A 15,933-nucleotide genomic window follows, 5' to 3' on the forward strand; every position below is an offset into this window, starting at 1 on the left:
GCACATTGCAAAGATCACTTAAATACATTCTCCATGTTATTATCTGTTAGTATAATTCCAGTTCCTGTAAAGGGCAGGGAAATGAAATCCATTCCCCCAACTCCAGTCTAAAACCACTTTTAAAAGCTCTTCCAAATTGATGTCATATGCTTTGTGAGACAGTTATATTTACAGAGGTAATCTGTCTTTGGGAAGACTATTCTACTGCTTTCCTTCCTCCTTTTCAGTAATGTGGAGTTGATACTGCTGAATAAATCCTGAACTCTAACATTGAGAAGGAAAGTTCAAGGAGAGGTATTTCCAGCAGGAATACATATATTAAGTGGCCTAGGAACAACAATAGTAAATTATATGATCGTGAAAACTAGCCTATTTGTTGTTTTTAATCAATGTGAATATTTAACTGAAATGGAATTTAAATGTCTTTAAGGTTTCCTCTGTGCTGTAATAGTATTTTAGGTCTCAGCTTCTGAACCTTGAACTGTTTCTGTTTTCACAAAGGTGCAAGTGGCTTACATCTTACTAAACATGAAAACTTTCACGGTGGCTTAGATGCGATATCAGTTGGAGATGGGTTGTTCACTATCCTGACAACACTTAGTAAAAAAGCAACAACGGTGCAAGTGATGCTTCAGCCAATTCTTACGTACATGGCTTGTGGTTACATGGGAAGACAGGTAGGTTTCCCTGATTTTTAAGTGCTTTAAAGTAATTATAGGTTACCTGTTGCTATGTAAAAGAAATTGACTTTTTCCAACCTCATGTCACTGTGGTGCAGAAAGTAAGAAGGCTTCGTACATCGATTATGGTGAAAAGGGAGATAAAGAGTTTCTTTAAGGGCATTTTGACATTCCTGTAAACATTCCTGGCTAAAGGCTTTTCAAGATGACTGTTTCATTGTGTTTAAGTGGGAAATGCATTTATTGTGTTCATATTAGTGGGTGTTTTAAATGTCCAATGTTCTTATTTCCATTTAACTGTGTACCTGGTGGTTTAGTCTTTTCCATATCACAAAAGCTTCTATGTAGGAGTGAACCTTCTGGAGTGTGATACGGTGAGTTTGTGGTAGAAAGTTCAACTGTCGTGGATTTCCTCTCTGCGATTTTTGCCTGCTAAAAGGGGAGACTTAAGAGTAGCCAAGCGTATTTCATGTCGTATGAATTCTGTATGAAATTGTGTATTTCTTAACTTTTTTTTTTTCTAGGGTTCTCTGGCCACATGTCAGTTGTCTGAACCACTGCTCTGGTTCATTTTACGAGTCTTAGACACCAGTGAGGCACTGAAGGCGTTTCATGATATGGGTAAGAATGTCTTTTCTTTGGGTGCATCAAGTAAAAGATTTATTGTAGATTTTTATGGCATTTAAAGAAGGAATAAGCTATGTGTCTGGAGGAGCAAACTTACTAAATATACTTTTGCTTGCTTAGAATCTATTGCAGGCTTCTGAACAGTGTTTTTTTCTCCCACCATGTTATGCACAGGCGGTGTTCAGCTTATTTGTAACAACATGGTAACGAGCACAAGAGCAATTGTTAACACAGCAAGAAGTATGGTTTCCACTATTATGAAATTCCTTGATTCTGGTCCCACCAAAGCAACAGACAGCAGTTTGAAAGCCAGAGTGCTAGCTTCTGAGCCTGATAATGCAGAGGGCATTCACAATTTTGCACCTTTGGGTAAGTGATACAACCTTCTCTTGAATTAATATCCAGTGTCCGCTTGAATCTTTATTATGTACTTAACAGAAAGTCCTCTCATGCAAATTTAAAAGAATCAAATAAAATAATTTGGCAAAATATAGGACCATTAGAAATCTCCTATTTTGCCATTCACAAATCTTGAAGAGATAAATCTGATGAACCTGCAAATGTTGGTAGTTAATTCCTTTAAGTAGTAAGAGTCCTAAAGATATATCACAGTGGTTTCTTGCATGCCTCACCCCCAACCTTGCAAAGTGCTGCAGTTATTCGCACTCTTCTATGAGTGTATCTGTCTTCATACTCTCAACTGAAAGTAAAATATTCTTTTCAAGTGTACCTTCTGATTTTCTTCACTTTCTGATGGATCCCCATCATGTGGTGTTCTCAGACACGAACTGGATACATTTAGAATAATAGCCTGTCAAAATGTGTACTCCAGGAATTCGCCTCCAATAAGCATTCAGTCATGGGACCAGGCTAGAGTTGCTCTAAAGTAAAATACTCCACATGTGTGTAATCAAGACAGCACAGATCTGGTCTTGGTGTGCCATACAACTTGCTAGAATACATAGCCGATGTCTTTCATTCTTAACTCCTACTAAGATTTAAAAAATATATAGTTCATGTGGTCATAGGCTTTCAGTTTTGGTGCCTTATTTTAGAAAAAAGGTTTTCATGTTAAACAGAGCTTTTTCAGAAAAATGTTAGCAGACTTCAGTTATAAAGGTATTTGTTACCATTCTAATACTTAAACCTTGAACACTTTCATTACATTAACTATGAATTAACGGAGGTCAGGTTCTAAGCATGCTGGTCAAACTGCATCTTTTGCTTTAGTTTGTTGTTGTGATTAGATCTTGATGGAAAGTTTAGGGTTTTGGTAGCAAATAGCAAAAAGTAAAACACTTAAGCAGTTCTCATTATTGTATTTGGAATGTATGAATAAACTAAAATAGATGAGATAGAAAAACGTTTTCCACAATTCAGGCTATAAGTTGATCTGGGATTTATTAATAAATATTAATAATGTAAATACCGCTGTTTTTTTGAAGGTTCAATCACCTCAAGCAGCCCCACTGCCCAACCTGCTGAAGTGCTGTTACAGGCTACTCCTCCACATAGAAGAGCTCGATCTGCTGCGTGGTCATACATATTTTTACCTGAGGAAGCTTGGTGTGACCTTACAATTCATCTTCCTGCAGCAGTGCTGCTCAAAGAGATCCATATCCAGCCTCATCTGGCCTCTCTTGCAAGTAAGTAGATTTGCTAACATTGATGCTGATTTGAGCATTTGAAGGGTAAAATTTAGAAATTATAGAAAACGTGTAATCAGAGAAACTAAAACTGATAAATTGTTTGAAGAATGACAATAAAATTAGTTGAAAAGCTTGATAGCTCTGCTTTTCTTGAGAATTGAAAGCTCCGATTCTGCTTGATTTCTTACAGCTTAGAATATCTTTTGTGGCATTAACATTAAATATGCCATGGAAATTGTCAAATGTCTCAAAACTTTGGAAGAACATGATGTTGATCAGGAGCCTTCAGGCAAACTGTTTTGGCATGGCAGTTGGAATAAACCATGAGAGAAGTAGTTTTTCAGCTCTTAATGTCATAGCCCAAGTAGGGAAAATTAGGTATTTATACTGACAGGACTTGTTTTCATCTTAAATCTTTGGAATGACCTAATATAAACCATTTATCAAAATGCTTATGCATTTTACCATATGTCACCACACAGGACAAATATTCTAATTGCAGTTCTATAGAGGTGTTAGCCTAAGATAATTCTCATCATCTTATTCTGTATCTTTAACAGGAATGCATGTTTAATGTTTAAAATTCAAACTAGTACCATTTTCTGAGTAGTATTAAACGTTCTTATCTTACTCTGTAGCTTGCCCTTCATCAGTATCTGTTGAAATAAGTGCAGATGGTGTCAATATGTTACCTTTGTCAACTCCTGTTATCACAAGTGGTCTCACGTATATAAAAATCCAGCTTGTAAAAGCTGAAGTTGCCTCAGCTGTCTGTCTTCGTCTCCATCGTCCACGGGATGCTAGTACATTAGGCCTCTCTCAAATCAAACTGTTGGGCCTCACAGCTTTTGGAAACACCTCGTCTGCAACAGTCAATAATCCATTCCTTCCCTCTGAGGATCAGGTCTCTAAAACAAGGTGAGCCTCTGATAGCAGTGGTCTGAGACTGGAGGAACAGTTTGTGGCTTTTCTTTGTGCTATTCTCTGCTCTGAGTAGGAAACTGTATTCATGAGTAACTGGCTTTGTATTTTTACATTTAAATTTGAACGTTTAAAGAATTTGTTATAAATATCTTAGATTTTTATTCTGTTGTTTTACAGTAAGCAGTACTTCTCACTTTTTTTGCAGCGTACTTAATCTGCATGTGTAAAAGGGTGTGTTTCGTCCCTGTACTGATGAAAGAATACAACAGATAGGGAAGCACTCAGTTCTGTTTCTTCAGTGTGTAGACAGGTAGTTCAAAAAATTAACTAACAGCATATTTCTTATCTCTACTGAAGTCAGGAGACTGACATTGTGACTATTAATGCAGGAATAGAAATAGGGCAGTAAAATGTATTGTGCAATTTGTATCCAATATTTCTGTTCGCAAACATTTGAGAAATACGAACTGAAAGTTGTAATTTTGGCATATCAGCAAGATTTTTCAAAAGCTTTTACTTGGTTAGGTGACATCTTGAATTTCTTCCTTATCTGTAAAATAATTCAACTTTTAAGGACTGCCTTAAAGTCAGTATTTGAGTTTTCCAACTTTGAATTTCATTATCTATGGGTTAATGTTTTAGGTTTTTTGGTTCCACTAAGATTTAGCTTACTAAATTGTTAAAATTCATGACTTTGGAATATTTCACCTTTGAACTTTAATGTTTATAAATTTGAAAAGAGCATGGGAAAGTTTTAAAATACCAGCTTCCATTAGGAAAAATTTTGAGGGAGTATGGAAATTCAGAGACCATGAACACTATCTGGTGTATATTTAATAAAAGCCATATAGCTGAAACCGATCCTTGATCTTGAATAGCAGTGAAACAAATTACTATAACCAATTATACTATTGTTATATTTGTACTTCAAAAAAGTTAACTTACAGTTGCACAAAGGTAAGCAGTATCTAAAAGAGTGAGTGTACACTGTGAGCATCCTGAAATTTTTTATCATGGTTTTCAGCTTAATTTAAGTATCCCAGTAAACTAATGTGAGTAACATGATAGATATATTAAATAAAATTGGATATAATTTTCTTTTAGACGTTGTCAGGAACTTGTCCTTTTCTTAAATGATGAATATTTTGGAATAAATTATTCCTAAAATAAAAGTGTAAACTTCATTTAAGATACATGTACAAGCTTCCCATAGTTCAAAAAAAAAAAAAATTGATCCAGTTACAGTAGGTTTGTTTTATTATTAAAAGGAATACTGAACAGCATTGTTAAAGAATAAGAGAGATGGGGGTGGAAAATGCAATGATTAACAAATTTTGAATTTCTGCACTTTTTCTGTGTTTCTTATATTAGGTAGGACTCCGTACTCACTAAGGTTCACTGTAATTTATTGTAGATATTTATGACTGAAAAGGTGCATGTCTAACCTTGCCATTACAAACTTCTAATCCTCTTAAACACTGCTATTTTTAGGGAAGCTGTACAAATGTTTAATTTTAATGCCAACTACTACTGCAGGATTTTAACCTTATGACTATTAATAAATCAAATGGTGCATAAGTGAGGAAATGGGCTTTTTCATCTTTCACATTTATATTGTGGTCAGCTTCTTTTAATGTTTAAAAACAAAAATTGCAAAAGCAAACCAACAATTAAATCCCACACCACTGCTCCAGAGACCCCACAAATCTGAGGTACTTATCAGCTGGCCCTGTTGGAAGAAATACGTAGTTACATCAAGAAATCCTGAGAAGCTTTAGTAATAAATCCTGCAGGCTAACTTTTCCTATCACATGTACAAGTATTGCAGGCTGTAAGGCATGCTTTCAAAACTAGAAAGAATGCATGTGGGCAAAAAGTTTGTTTTTATCCCTCTACACAACATTAGGTTAAAAAATAAATGTATAAAATTCTACCTCTACCCACAAACTCTGCCTTTCCTACAACCTTAAACCAGTAGTTACAACAGCAATACTAGGGTATGTGATGTTCTACTCTTAGATGCAGTTATTTTAATGTACTTTTCTCAGATGACATCTGATTGCATCACAGCAGTTTTCTGCAGTACTTGTCATAGAATCTAATACAGGTAGTTATAGATGAAAAATAAAATAATGAGAAAATGATACATTAGCTCATTTTTGCTGTTTTCCTTTTCAGTATTGGATGGTTAAGATTATTACACCACTGCCTCACTCACATAAGTGATTTAGAAGGAATGATGGCTAGTGCTGCAGCACCCACTGCTAATCTGTTGCAGACCTGTGCTGCGTTGCTGATGTCACCATACTGTGGTATGCATTCTCCAAACATTGAGGCTGTGCTTGTAAAAATTGGGCTGCAGTCCACCAGAATAGGCCTCAAATTGATTGACATTCTTCTAAGAAACTGCTCGGCATCAGGGAGCGATCCTGCAGGTGAGTGCAATGTCTGTCTTTTCAGTTGTTAATGAAAAATCTGCTTGTGCAAATGTACAAATACAGTGTATTTGTGTGTTACTTTCAGAGTCTGAATTTTGCTCGGCAGAACTTTCCATTGTGTTTCTTGCTATCATGTAACTGGCTATTTTTTGAGTATCACAGTATATGAGTAGCTCTACAGTAGTAAAACAGTGCAACCACTATCGTTTTGATTGGTGTCGAATATACGATTAGCGGAATGTTTTAAAGTTACAAGAGTAGGCCATGCAATATATTGCACGTGCAGCTGTGTATATATGTGTAGATGCTATGTATAGATGTTTCAACATAAAGAATATATCAGAGTATTTTTAAGGAAAATAAGTACAGCAATATTTGTAACAATCTATAGGACAGAGTAAATTCTGAATTGGGCTAAGCGAGACACTTGGGCAACTGATCTATGTCCCACAGTGAAATGCACTGGGTTTTGTGTTTCTGACTATATCACTTTCCTTTGCTGTTTTGTGGCTTTGTAAATGAGAGAAATGTGAATTGTTACCTGTCCTTCTTTGGAGTTTCTGGTACTAGCAGAAAACACATTTTTTTAAATGACTTCTATGGCATATCTCACCAAGAGTTAACGTTTCAGTGTAGCCCACTGTGTTTTATTGGAATGCAGTTAGATAGGAGAGTAGTTTCCTAAAGGGCAGGAGATGAACACAGCAAGAAAATGAGTAGGAACCAGTCCAAGGAATTCCTGGGCCTTAGTTCTGTTGATGGAAACTGGAGTTAAATAAGTTTCCGTATTGAGATAAACGTTTCTGTGAAGCGCGAGGTTTGACAGCTCTATTGGTATTAGTTATGTGTTTTTGGAATATGTTGAAGAAAATCCTGAGAGTTAAACCTGTAAGTCTTTTATCTGATTCATGCACTGATTATTTTTCTTCTTTGTTAGTAAGTCTGATTGTTGCATTGAACATATAAAATGTGCAATATTGTGATAGTGGTGCATATAAGAGTTGTTTGTTAATGGCAAAGCTCAATTCAGTCTTAATAAAAATTTCATGAGTACTTTTTAAAGATACATATGTAAGTACTTCTATTATTTTCCCCTCTTTTCCCCCCTTCCTTTTTTTTTTTTTTTTTTTTTTTTTTAATGCGGCAAGATCTGAATAGCCCTTTACTGTTTGGAAGATTAAATGGTCTCTCTTCTGACTCCACAATAGACATTCTTTATCAGCTTGGAACAACTCAGGATCCTGGAACGAAAGACAGGTAATGTTGTTTGGATTGTCATAAGAAAGCATAAATAAAAATGATTTGCTAAATAGTGGCTTTGTGTTACTGCACAAAATTTAAAATCTACTTGTTGTAATCTGTTTAAAATCTGATCATTACATGATAGCTTGAAAGTGCAGAAATCTAAAGATACCTTTCAGCTTTCCCTCCTAGATGTTTGTATCCTCTGCACAGAATGCATCCCTCTTTTTTGCTCTTATGTAAGTTATAAAACTTAAAGTTCAACTGACTTTTCTCTGAGATACTTAGAACTTATTTACCTTCTATGTTTTCTTTCTCTGTACAAAGAAAGCTTACATTTAGCTGTCTAAGATGATATGTGTTTTTAATTAATCTTATCCTGTTAGTGATCTAAGGCTTGAAAAAGTGAGTTTGAGCTCGCTCTTGAACTCTGCTTCAAAAGAAGTGATAAATGTGTAAATCAGATTAACTTACTGTCTTGGAGTAATTTGGTTTTGAGTGTTTCTTTGACCCTTTGTAATGTACTACATCATCTTGCCTTCCAGAATTCAAGCATTGTTGAAATGGGTCAGTGATTCTGCAAGAGTTGCTGCTATGAAAAAAAGTGGCCGGGTCAGCTACATTTGTCCAAATAGCTCAACAAGAGAGTATGGTCTTCTGATGCCATCTCCTTCCCATTTGCATTGTGTAGCAGCAATTCTGTGGCATAGTTATGAACTGCTTGTTGAATACGATTTACCAGCATTGCTGGACAGAGAGCTCTTTGAGTAAGTAAAGCAAGCAAAGTATTGTACCTTGTGTTTTTGTTAACTAAATTATTTTGTTCACCAAAATGATACAACTTCAAGTGAAAAAAGTAGTGAAAATTGTTGTCATCCCCGATGCTAATTGATAAATACTTGAAGATGTCTAAACAGGTAGCTTTGTAATTCTAAACACAAAACTTCAGATACTGCAGGCATAACTGAGTTGCAAAACAAAATTAAAACCAAAACAGTAGATCTATGTAAGTGCTTACACATGTTTAAGGTATTCTGTTACATGTTTTTGTTTCTGTTTTTTTGAAATGGATAAGTCTGGATTGTTATTGTTTAAAATTGAGCATTTGCAGTAATTTTCAGAATAACTGAAACTAAACTAAATAACTAAATCACGTTCTTCATTGGTACCCTGTTATATAAGCATCGTTACTCATACATGCGGTATCTTTAAGTGATAGCTAAGTGCTTAGGTCAGAGAGGACAGAATTGTTTTACTGGAGGCACCAATTTTGTTCCTGCCATAGCCTGATTTGAAAGAAACAAATTACAAAATCTTGAGTGAAACTTGAACTTTGAATTTGTGCGTGTTTGTTGCTTGATTCTAAAGAAAGAAAAAAAAACAAAAAACCACCCTTAACAACAATGTATTTGAGTCCAGATAAAAAATATAGGAGATAGCAGTGATTCCTAATTTATGTTGCTCAACTATTTCTTTTGTGTAAAGAAAACAAGAAAGAAGCCAAAATGGCTTTGTTTCACATGTATTATAGAAATGTAGCTGTTGAAGTCCTGTGTCTAGTAAAGAAAGCATCTTTCATTTGTACCTTTGAATTCAATTCCAATTACTGAAAGGAACTTTGATAGCACATAATTTTTTGTTGCCCGTAGGAACCTTTTATATTTTCTTTTCTACCTTATTTTCTTCTTTAGGTACAAACATTCAAACACTGGGAAATGTCCAAGTTATGGTCATTGGTAAAAGCATGTGGAGCTTTTGTATATGTGCAGCATAGCGGTCTTTAGATGTATACTACTAACTAGGCCTTTTCCTGAAGTACATCAGTGTTACTGTCATATAAATAACTGTTAATTCAAAATGAGCTTGTTCATTTTGGGAATCAATTTCAGGATTTTAAATTGCTCATCAATGAGCCCTTTCAGGAATAAGAAAATGCATTTTTATCAATTTTAACATTTGAAAAGGAAGAGCTGTAATAAAATAGATTTCCTAAAATGGATAACCCTTTTGGATTTGCATCAATATGAAAGTGGGTTTAATAACTGACTTCCCATTCTTCAGAGAGAATGTGTTTTCATCGTAGGATGAAATGAAGAAATACTAATAAAACTATTGCACCTAGTTTCAGTATACATGTTGCAATATAGTCCTGTTCTTCTACCTCCTGCCAACTAAAACTATAATTCATATCAACCAGCATATGGAGCAAATTACATATTTTTAATGAATACAAAAGGATTTTGGTCAGACATGGGTAAAATAATTCTTCTGATAAAAATAACATCCTCTGTGTATTCTTTGTCCTCTTTGATACTTTAACTTCTGAAATATTTTTGTTGATCCTAGCCATAACTCTTTATTTCTCCTTCATGTCATATTTCATTTCTCTTTTGGATGTATTTTCCAATCATCCCCATTTTTCATTTCAATATTTCTGTTTTGGACGATGGATACTAAATTATTCCTTAGTTATTTTTCATCTAGTTGGAAAAGAATCTTATTTTTAACAGAGCATGAACTTACCCAGAAAATTTTGGCAGAAGGATTGCGTGAATATATAGTTGGAGAAGAGTTCAAGTCTGCCTTTATTGCATGTGGACTTTATTAAAAATAAAAATACTTGGCATGTGGAAAGTTTTCCTGAAGTCACAGGTCCACTTGGGCACTGAGATGACTTGTTAGTGTTTTAGCTTAGAGCGTTTTTTAATCAGCCAGTAATAAAGCTTTTTTTTTTTGTTAGTCCCATGTTCTCTTTTGTACTCTTTGAGTCCCTTTGACTAATCATAAAATAACACTTCTATCCAGAAGAGGGAAGAACAGTCCTTGTCTTCAAACAGGAAATGTAATACGTGATGATAGATCCAAATTTACTAAAAACTAACATTTTAGTGGCATAAGGTGTGCGTCGCCTGTGGATGTAAAGGTTAAGATTATATAACTTACTTACAGTGCTAGGGTAATGCAAATGCAGCTCAGAAAACCCATGGTTGTTGCTTTTTTTAATAAAGTACTTTACCTACTCTGAACACATTTGTATGAAAAAATTGTTTTCACTGATTCACAAATAGCACTTCAAAAGTATAAGCTAAGTAAGAGGAGCAAAATTAGCTTTTGCATTCATGTGCTTTTGATTAACATTTCAGTTGATAGGATTGGAGTAGAAGTAAAGTGAGTTCATAGAATTTTACTATCTCTCAGGAATAATTTCGTTGTTAACTTGTGTCCTAAGGAGAGCACAAGTTAGGATGATGTCATTCAACCAACAAAAAGAAGAAAAAAAAAAAAAGAAAAAAAAGGAAATGTATTAAAATACTTTCAGCTTTTACAAAGGATTGATTAAGACAGCTTTGTGAAAATGGGCACGTGTTTTTTAGTAGCTGCATCTTGGAGAGTTGTAAGCAAAGAGGGGTTATGGTTAGCTCAGAAATGTGTAAATGTAAATTATGTGACAACTGTCCAAAGTCTGAAATCGTGTCTTTCACTTGCAGCGTGCCAGAAGAATCAGTTCTTAACTATTTTAAGTAAGGTATAATGAAGTGAATTCCAAGAGAAGGATGAGGAATGCTGTCTGAGTAATGAAAGTCCTGCTGACACTGTGACCCAAAAGAGGCTGTCAAACTTAGCTCAGAGTTTTCCAGTAGTTTCTGGAATGGTTAATGTGGAAAGATAATGTATAAACTGAAAAAAGAATGTGAGTGCAAGCTATGTCTTGATGTGATTTTCTGTCTTCTACAGGTCGCTGTTTAACTGGTCCATGTCTCTTCCCTGCAACATGGTTTTGAAGAAAGCCGTTGATAGTTTGCTTTGCTCGATGTGCCACATCCACCCGAATTATTTTTCCTTACTCATGGGATGGATGGGTATCACTCCTCCTCCGATGCAGTGTCAACACAGACTGTCCATGACTGATGACAGCAAAAAGCAGGACCTCAGTTCATCTTTAACAGATGACTCTAAAAACGCACAAGCCCCTCTTGCACTAACGGAGTCTCACCTGGCTACTCTTGCTGCCTCATCTCAGTCTCCTGAAGCTATCAAGCAATTATTGGACTCAGGTTTGCCTTCACTGCTTGTGAGAAGTCTTGCTAGTTTCTGCTTTAACCATACTTCTAGCTCTGACTGCACTGCACAATCAATGGATATCACCCAGGATAGGCTCAGGAGGCATCACGTTCCACAGCACTTTAATAAAATGCCTATCACGGCAGACCTAGTTGCTCCTGTTCTCAGGTTTTTGACAGAAGTTGGCAACAGCCACATCATGAAGGATTGGTTGGGTGGTTCTGAAGTCAATCCATTGTGGACAGCACTTCTATTTCTGTTGTGCCATTCTGGTGCTACTTCTGGAGGACACAATGTGACTGCACAACAGACCAGTGCAAGATCTAGCTTGCTTTCTTCAACTGTAACAGCAGGGTTGACCACTCAACAGCGGACAGCAATTGAAAACGCAACAGTTGCTTTCTTCTTACAATGCATTTCTTGCCATCCAAATAACCAGAGGCTTATGGCACAGGTGAGAGAAAAAACAAATGCAATTTTCATTTCTTTATTAATAACTACAGGTGAAAATTAACTAGTCCAAAATTTTAAAACTTTTTTTTTAAAGCTTTCTTTGAGGTGGTTGGTTGGTTGGTTGGTTTGGGTGTTGTTCTTTTTGTAAGTTGTCATCGACTGAGTGAAATTTGTGTTAAAACTGTTATCTTATTGGTCTGACTTTGTAAAGTATAAAAATGTTTCAACAGGACCGTTTAGTGCTGTGTATGGATTTGTGTTCCTCTTGGCTGCATAAAGATGTACTTACATTAATAAGGCACTTCAGAACAAAATCCAAAATACTATATATAAGTACATAAGATTAAACTCTTCTCAAGTAGAATTTGAAAATAAGGCTCCATACACATCTTTTAAATTAGAAACTTAAGGGAGATTTTCTGGTTAATTTGTTCACACAACCATACACGATGTGCAATTGGTGTTCAGGGATATGTGGACTATTACAGAACAGTTTACTATTCTAATGCAGATTCAGCTAATTTCCTCACAATTACTAACCTTTCAGACCTAGTTGAATAAAAGTATTTTTCTTTCAACATTAAGAATGTCAAGGCCCCAGGAACAGATAACTTGAGTGGGGAAAAAAAAAAAAACAAAAAAACATTTCCATGTGAATGACCAGTACTAATACTTTTACTGAGTAGAAAATGTTTGCCTTAGTAATATGAAAGCCATTTTTCTGAATGCTTTATCTTCAGCTCTCTCTTATTGAGTAGTCTACATGTTCACAATTACTTTGATGCTGTAGTCAACATTTTGAATGTTAAGAAAAAACAAACAAACAAAAAAACATCTGCTGTTGATGCTTTCTTCAGTGGTCCTCATTTCTAATCTGGTTTGAATGATAACTGGAAGGTGGATCTTAGGCACTGCCTACTATGGCTGTGTAGAGCTATATTTTAGAGACCTAAATATAGAAATATTTTAAATAGGATGTCGTTTTGCGTTCCCAGGTTCTCTGTGAATTGTTCCAGTCCTCTCCTCAGCGTGGGAACCTCCCAACCTCTGGAAATATTTCAGGATTTATTAGGAGGCTTTTTTTGCAACTGATGCTGGAGGATGAGAAAGTGACTTTGTTTCTTCAGTCCCCATGTCCAGTAAGAGCTTTTGATATCTGTATGGTGACCATGGATCAAATGTAGCCTAAAAAAATCTGTGTATTCAACTTTGAAAGGTCAGGCAGCAGCTTTTCCTACTATGCACGTTTGAAAAGGAATGTTTGGTGAATTGTAACTCAGCTTTTCAAAAGACAATTTAAGGCACTGCTGTGAGTCGAAGCTATCTTACTGAAAACATCATGATTCTGAAAGAATAGAAAGAATAGAAAACTGAAATATTTTAATATTATCTGTAAGCATTAGGAGTGAATCCTGATACAAGTTCTAGTCCTTACACCAGTTCTTTATCATCAGTTTCATTGAGGAATTAGTTCTGAAGCTTCAAAACTGGCAGAGATCCTTTAACATTAGCCACAACACCACAGATACATTCTTGAGTGACAAATACTTGAACTGATTTGTAAAGTTAATGTATGCTTTTATAATTTTACATGCTTCACCAGAACAGAGTTATAATCAATGACTGAACTGCTGTGCTGTCAGCTGAAGCCTGCAAATAAAGAAACCTTCTGGAAAACCAGAACTATTAAAAGATCTGATACTGCCAGACAAGGAAAAAATATTTTCTACTTTGATTTCTGCTGTTCTTTCTCTATCTCAAAAGTGAAGTCCTACATGAAATACTACAACAGGGAAACTTGATCAGGAAGTGTAAAATGAAAAAGGGACAGCAAATCAGTTTTTTGTGCAAACACATTTAAATGCTTTTGTTTTAACCTAGCTCAGATTAATTGTTAATGTGGAGTTTGGCAACGTGGAGGTAACATCAATTTTCTAATAAGGCATTTTACATAGAACAGGTTTTCGCAGAGTTACTAAGTAACTCTATTAGTAAGTAAAGACAAAAATAAATTATTGAAAATAAATTTTCAGATACTTCAGTTTCTTCTGTTAACAATGCCAGGAAACAATTTGGCTGTTTTTACTGAGTAGAAAAAGGTTTCTCTTTTAATATCCAAGGAGAAGTCTTAAAAATAATATGAATGTGCAAAGTGTGTCCAACAACATAACCTTGAAAATATTGTATTCTCATTTTTATCTCTGAGTTTCCTACCAAAACTATATTTTATAAGCCAAATTCTCATTGTCATAAAGTATTAAATTCATTTAAGAGTACTGCACAATGCTAAATTGATTCTGAATATGAGTATTAGCAAACAGCTCTCCTGATGATGAGGGAAGGGAACAATAGTTCTCTTTGTACAGAAAAGTCTGTAAACAGTTACTGCAAGAAAAGAACGATACAAAAACACAATCAGAGCTTAGAATAAAATATATTACCATATTTGAAATGTTTTAACTAGTAATGACTTAGATATATCATCTAAAATAAACTTTATGCTTGTCAGAGCACTAGAGGAATAACAGCTTTCTCTATTACGAGTATATTGTGATTTTTCCTAACTTAATTTCAGAAATAGTTGAAAGTCTCTAACACTTAGTTTTGTCTCATATACAGATATTTAAAATATATTTAATAATAATAATAAACACATTGTATTGTTTCTTACGCTAAAAATGTTCCAGGCTTTTTCAGCAAACTCTTTTGAGTTAAGAAATTATGTTTATCCAAGTTTGATGCATTTTTACTGTACAGCTGTGAAGCTGAAGGGTATATAAGGTTTCTATTTCAGCTCACAGAAGACTTAACTTTATTTTGCTGAGGAGAGTTTGTAAGAACTTAGTGTTTTAGCTTACTTCTGTATTTCAAATCATGTTAAAAGTTGACTTTTTTTTTATTTCAGCTGTACAAAGGTAGAATTAATGCTACTAGTCATGTTATTCAACATCCAATGTATGGAGCTGGACACAAATTTCGTACTCTTCATTTACCTGTCTCAACAACTCTAGCGGAAGTTCTTGATCGCGTGTCAGGCAAGTTTGCAATATTTCTTGTTTTATTTTCTAAGTAGTTTAAAAAATAAAAGTAAAATAAAAAGGAAGCCTAAACTAAGTGTTTTTTTACATATATATTTGTAATGGTCATAGGTATTTGCCAGATGTAACACAGAGGTCTCAACTGTAAGCTTTTGCAAATGCTTTGCATGTTCCACTTCCATCTTTTCCTTCCATAGAACTCAAATTCTGGTAATTTAGCTACCATTTTTGTGGGGATGGTTGGATTTTTGTTTGTTTGTTTTGTTTCTAAGTATTCATGTATGGTTGCAAATATACCTTGAGAGATTTACAAGATTTACAAGAATACAAGTGATACTGCAAATACTAGTCTTTAAAATGCCCTGTCTTTCACCCAGTCACTTAAATATTCCCAAATGAATATCCCAAAATGAAGATGAAATGATGTTGCTATGAAAAGGACATAAATGAGGGATACTCTGTAGATACGGATTTGTACATTGTATAAAATTTTCAGTTTACTTACTAAATGGAGATTGAAAAGCATATCAAGAATATCAAGGCGTGGATTTATTTGAAATTTAAATAAAAATAAATATTTACACTAGTTGAATACACATGGGGCAATGAATCTATAGGGGGCTCTGTTGACCAGGTCTCTACATTCTATAATTAGCTGTGAAGTGTGCATTTAGCTGCATACATCTCTGACTAGGTATGTATGTTCTTACATGTGGTTAGGTTTGTATGTATTTTTTTTGTTTTGTTTTTTTTTGTTTGTTTGTTTGTTTTTTAACTCCTCAGTAAAGGATCAAATTTAATTTTGGAAGCAGATCTCTGG

At 34.8% G+C, this 15,933-nt stretch overlaps 1 protein-coding gene across 8 annotated transcripts in view; it reads left to right on the forward strand.

The window, feature by feature from the left end:
* BIRC6 (baculoviral IAP repeat containing 6) overlaps positions 1 to 15,933 on the forward strand; it is a 173,593-nt gene that overhangs the window by 89,580 nt on the left and 68,080 nt on the right. For 7 of the 8 annotated variants that reach the window (XM_027453918.3, XM_027453924.3, XM_027453922.3 and 4 more), the window contains 11 exons: positions 502 to 677; positions 1,205 to 1,301; positions 1,482 to 1,676; positions 2,753 to 2,953; positions 3,595 to 3,874; positions 6,059 to 6,315; positions 7,467 to 7,575; positions 8,106 to 8,327; positions 11,296 to 12,076; positions 13,071 to 13,214; positions 14,981 to 15,110. In XM_027453918.3, the coding sequence (XP_027309719.1) occupies positions 502 to 677; positions 1,205 to 1,301; positions 1,482 to 1,676; positions 2,753 to 2,953; positions 3,595 to 3,874; positions 6,059 to 6,315; positions 7,467 to 7,575; positions 8,106 to 8,327; positions 11,296 to 12,076; positions 13,071 to 13,214; positions 14,981 to 15,110 (2,592 nt within the window). The remainder of the gene's footprint in view (positions 1 to 501; positions 678 to 1,204; positions 1,302 to 1,481; positions 1,677 to 2,752; positions 2,954 to 3,594; positions 3,875 to 6,058; positions 6,316 to 7,466; positions 7,576 to 8,105; positions 8,328 to 11,295; positions 12,077 to 13,070; positions 13,215 to 14,980; positions 15,111 to 15,933) is intronic. The other variant, XM_027453921.3, reaches the window with a different exon arrangement.

The sequence above is a fragment of the Anas platyrhynchos genome, chromosome 3, assembly GCF_047663525.1.
Source record: "Anas platyrhynchos isolate ZD024472 breed Pekin duck chromosome 3, IASCAAS_PekinDuck_T2T, whole genome shotgun sequence".
Taxonomy (NCBI): Eukaryota; Metazoa; Chordata; class Aves; order Anseriformes; family Anatidae; genus Anas; species Anas platyrhynchos.